This window comes from Quercus suber, unplaced genomic scaffold (assembly GCF_002906115.3).
Source record: "Quercus suber isolate HL8 unplaced genomic scaffold, Cork oak 2.0 scaffold_368, whole genome shotgun sequence".
In the NCBI taxonomy this organism is placed as follows: domain Eukaryota; kingdom Viridiplantae; phylum Streptophyta; class Magnoliopsida; order Fagales; family Fagaceae; genus Quercus; species Quercus suber.
Genome location: NW_027069820.1, coordinates 135,264 through 139,920, shown reverse-complemented (window position 1 = coordinate 139,920; position 4,657 = coordinate 135,264). Strand labels below are relative to the sequence as shown.

Genomic DNA, 4,657 nt, shown 5'->3' with positions numbered 1-4,657 from the left:
TTTTCTATAATTAATAGTGAGCCAGAATTTTGAAGATCAATTTCCCTAGAAAATCTCAAAAAAAAAAATGAAGACCTTAGAAGACTTTTGGGTCATGGAAGAAAGAAGCAATAGCAATTGTGTGTGTACCAAAATACACCTTGACCGTATCAGCGACTTACCAGACTCCATTCTCCACCACATCCTCTCCTTCTTGCCCACAGAAGAAGCCATCGAAGCCTCATATATATCAAAAAGATGGAACTGGTTATGGACTTTTGCCTCAGGCTTATCCTTCTATGACCATCAAGATTCAGAGCATGTCACTGACTTCGCTGTCTCCGTGTGCAAAACGCTACCCCTATACCGTTCTCACAAGTTAGACAAGTTTCACATCACCGATTTTAGATACACACAACGTTTCGAGTGTTACGTGGACTACTGGGTTAACTTCGCAACAACCCACAATGTTGAAAACCTCTATCTAGAACTTGATAGTACGGAGATGCCCTATTATGATCATTATAGGTTGTCTCAAAGTTTATGCACTCACTCGTCGTTAAAGACATTGGCTCTAAGATGTTGTAAGTTTGAACCAAAACCTTGTATTCGTTGGACTTCGCTCAAAGTATTATGTATTGGTTATGCTAGGTTGACCCGTGATATGATACGTAAGATTTTGTTGGGTAGTCCTGCTCTTACAAATATGAGATTGTATAACTTTGAGTTTCAAGGTAAGAAAGGTAAGAATGTGGTCACTATTAAATCTACAAGCCTGCAAAAATTAGAGCTAGATGGAGGTAAAGATCTATGCAGTGAAGACTTTTCTGTAGTAGTAATTTTGGCTCCTAATCTTCGGTCGCTAAGCAGGGACGGAACCAGGATTTGAACATAGGGGGGGCGAAAGCATGAACCAAAAAAATTTCAAGTGACATGGTTTATTAAAAAAAAAAATCATAGTAGACAAAAAAATTGCACTTTATTACCATAACTATTTAAGTCAAGAAGGAAATAATATAAACCAAAAAAGTTGAAAGTTACAATATGATATTCAAACTTTTTCGAAGAAGAATAAAAAAAGAAGAGAACTTTGGATCTCCAAATTTTGGATAATTGGAATTAATATGTTGATTTTATCACATTGACCAACTCACCAATATGATAAACCCATACTTTTGGATGCAACTAAAAATCACACTAATGAAGCTATCAAAACTTTGTTTGAGGATTTTAAAAAATTGGGATATTAATATTAAGAGTTGACAATGCTACATCATCAATATTGACTTCTAAAAGAATTTTGCATTTTATCTTTTGAAAAAAAATAAATATTGTAATTGACTTTTCCATAATTTATAAATCAATTAAAAAGTTATATAAATTATTGTCACCCCTGTAAGGGAATTTTTTTTTTCTATGAGATTTTTTTGGTTATGAGTTATTGAATTATGATATTGGTGATTTGTGGATTTTTTGTTATGTTGTATTTGGACTATGGAGAGGCCATGGATCCAAAGAAAGGGTTAAGTGATTAGTTTCTTTTAGGCTATTTGGACCAGTCCAAAAATTTGAGGAGGGCCAACTATAAACTCTAAAATATGGACATGCAAAAAAAGGGGGGGGCAGTGGCCCCCCCTGCCCCTTGGTAGATCCGTCCCTGTCGCTAAGCATATCCGGGTTAATGTATAGAAGGAGGTTTCGGTTGAGGAATGTATCATCTTTGGTTGAAGCTAAACTCAGCTTCGAGAGGACAATGACTGATAATGAAAGAGAATCTCGTTACTTAAAGAATCGGAGTGTGTTAACGAAACTTCTTCTATCGCTTCTTCATGTTCCCAAAATCACCATATCAACCTGGTGTCTTCAGGTAAGGTTTATACTTAAAAAGATCGAAGTTTATTGTATGTTTTCTTTTCAAGGCTAAAACTTAGGTACACCCTGTATCTTAGGTTTCTCACTTAAATTGATCAATAATGTTATTGCATTGATCAATGAATCATATGATTGAATTTAATTGTATTTTGGAAAAGGTAACATCGTTTTGTTGTGTTAGTCAATACATGTGGTTAAATTCATCTAAGTAACAGTTTATAAGTTTTTTCCTAAGAAAACGAAAGAATATATTTGAAGAAGAGAGTTGATCAAGAGGACCTTCTTGATTCTTCAGCAAATTCTACCTTTATAGATGTTCTCTTATTCCATCTATTAAACGTTTCTAATTTGTGTGATTAGCTTTTAATGTATAAAGGATAATGGCCATGGTGACATTGATGATATGATTCTGGAAAAGGTTCAATCTATGAACACAAAAAATGGTTATCTTCACTGATAAGTTGGAAAAAAAATTTATAATATAGTTGTCTTAGTCGATGACTCAAACCCTGTAATAGGAGAAACAACTAACTAAACCTGTAATAGGAGAAAGTACTAATTAAACTATGTCAGCTCACAGTTTAATTAAAAAGTTAAAAACAGAATTCTCAGCCATTCTTGTGGCAACTAATAATTAGTAATGCAAATCATATTTTCTATTTTTCTTTGGTGGTGGTCCGGGAAGGCACCTGTTAAGAAAGTTCAATAACATCATTTTATCAACTAGTAATGAGCCAATTTCCTTTCTCTTTGCTAAGATTGATCATTCTTGTTTGAACATGGTATGAAAGCATATTTTCTCAGGCATTTGAAAACTTATCTATGCTAAGCTGTCATGTTGTTTTTGTTTTTGTCTGAATGTGCTAAGGTCTTGAGTCTCTTGACAATATTGGGAGTGAAAACTTTGCCATCTCCATTGGCAGAGTGCAAATGTTTGGTCTTAGACACAGAGCTTAACAAATGGGACCTTCCAGGGATCACTAACGTCCTTCAAAGTTCACCTGATTTGAAGAAACTGGTTGTAAACTTGGTACCCTCCTGCAACTCTAAGGTGAGTTTTTGATCAGAACTTCCTCCCCTTTTTTCCCTAGTGATATTTTACAATACAAAGTTGACATAAACTTAGCATTTTACTTCTTCTATTTGATCTCATCCCACCTTATTTGTCAAAGTGATTTTTAAAATGTCCTATTTTCCCTGTTCAATCCAAAAAGGAACAATTTTGGGGGTTGGAATGTGCACCATGCAAGTCAGACTCCCTCCCCAACAGAACATGATCCTTTTCATCAATTTCACGACTATGATTTTTTTCCTCATATCTAACTGAGTATAGAGTGTCACGTCATTTAATATTAAATAACTTGACACTAGATACACAATTAGATTTGCAATATCTTATTTACACAATGAATTTGGTCCGTTTCAAATGGAGATGATCCTTAAAATTCTAGAGCCTCCTTTCCACTTGCTTTAAGATATATACTTATATTTTGGACAAAGGAATTAACATTGGAAATTTCAACTATCTATCCCTTAACTTAATGTTCATTTGCAGTTGGAGTTTAAGCCAGAATTTGTCAATGATTATAACTTCGATCACGAGGAGTTTTGGAAATCGCAGGGGACATTTGAGTGTTTGTCTCTGCATCTTAAGACGGTTGAGATTGTTGGTTTTTAAGCAAAGTGTTTTGGGTTGACATTTGTACTTGGGTTTGTTCAGTTTCTGCTTAAGCATGCAAGGGTGCTAGAGAAGATGGTTATATATGAAAAAAGAGAGGTTACTAATCAAACCCCGACTCTTGTGGAGGCACGTGAATTCCTGCAGGTCACTAAGTGATATTTTACAATACAAAGTTGACATAAACTTAGCATTTTACTTCTTCTATTTGATCTCATCCCACCTTATTTGTCAAAGTGATTTTTAAAATGTCCTATTTTCCCTGTTCAATCCAAAAAGGAACAATTTTGGGGGTTGGAATGTGCACCATGCAAGTCAGACTCCCTCCCCAACAGAACATGATCCTTTTCATCAATTTCACGACTATGATTTTTTTCCTCATATCTAACTGAGTATAGAGTGTCACGTCATTTAATATTAAATAACTTGACACTAGATACACAATTAGATTTGCAATATCTTATTTACACAATGAATTTGGTCCGTTTCAAATGGAGATGATCCTTAAAATTCTAGAGCCTCCTTTCCACTTGCTTTAAGATATATACTTATATTTTGGACAAAGGAATTAACATTGGAAATTTCAACTATCTATCCCTTAACTTAATGTTCATTTGCAGTTGGAGTTTAAGCCAGAATTTGTCAATGATTATAACTTCGATCACAAGGAGTTTTGGAAATCGCAGGGGACATTTGAGTGTTTGTCTCTGCATCTTAAGACGGTTGAGATTGTTGGTTTCGAAGCAAAGTGTTTTGGGTTGACATTTGTCCTTGGGTTTGTTCAGTTTCTGCTTAAGCATGCAAGGGTGCTAGAGAAGATGGTTATATATGAAAAAAGAGAGGTTACTAATCAAACCCCGACTCTTGTGGAGGCACGTGAATTCCTGCAGGTCACTGAACTAATTTTATCATACCAAGAGTCCTCTCCAAATGCTGTGGTTATGTTCACTTGAGGATCTGTCAGAATTCTCATAAACAACAATTTCATATATTACTATCACATTAGTTCATACATAGAGATCTTCATTCTTGAACATAACTTTATGATCTAGCTTTTTCAGTAGTCTGTCCTCAAAATGTAATAGTGTCATCTTCTTAATATTAAGCTTGTTCTATTATGTTGGGAAA

General features: G+C 34.7%; 1 protein-coding gene across 2 annotated transcripts; it reads left to right on the top strand.

Annotated features, from left to right (window-relative positions):
* The first annotated feature begins 1,600 nt into the window (after positions 1 to 1,600).
* Positions 1,601 to 4,657, top strand: LOC136061965 (putative F-box/LRR-repeat protein At3g18150). 2 transcript variants are annotated; one of them, XM_065760457.1, is made up of 3 exons: positions 1,601 to 1,846; positions 2,720 to 2,902; positions 4,150 to 4,657. In XM_065760457.1, the coding sequence occupies exons 1-3, from the start codon at positions 1,661 to 1,663 to the stop codon at positions 4,480 to 4,482; spliced, it is 702 nt and encodes a 233-aa protein (XP_065616529.1). In that variant the 5' UTR covers positions 1,601 to 1,660; the 3' UTR covers positions 4,483 to 4,657. The 2 variants fall into 2 exon arrangements, with proteins under 2 accessions (XP_065616529.1, XP_065616530.1); XM_065760458.1 differs by lacking the exon at positions 4,150 to 4,657 and adding an exon at positions 3,407 to 3,676.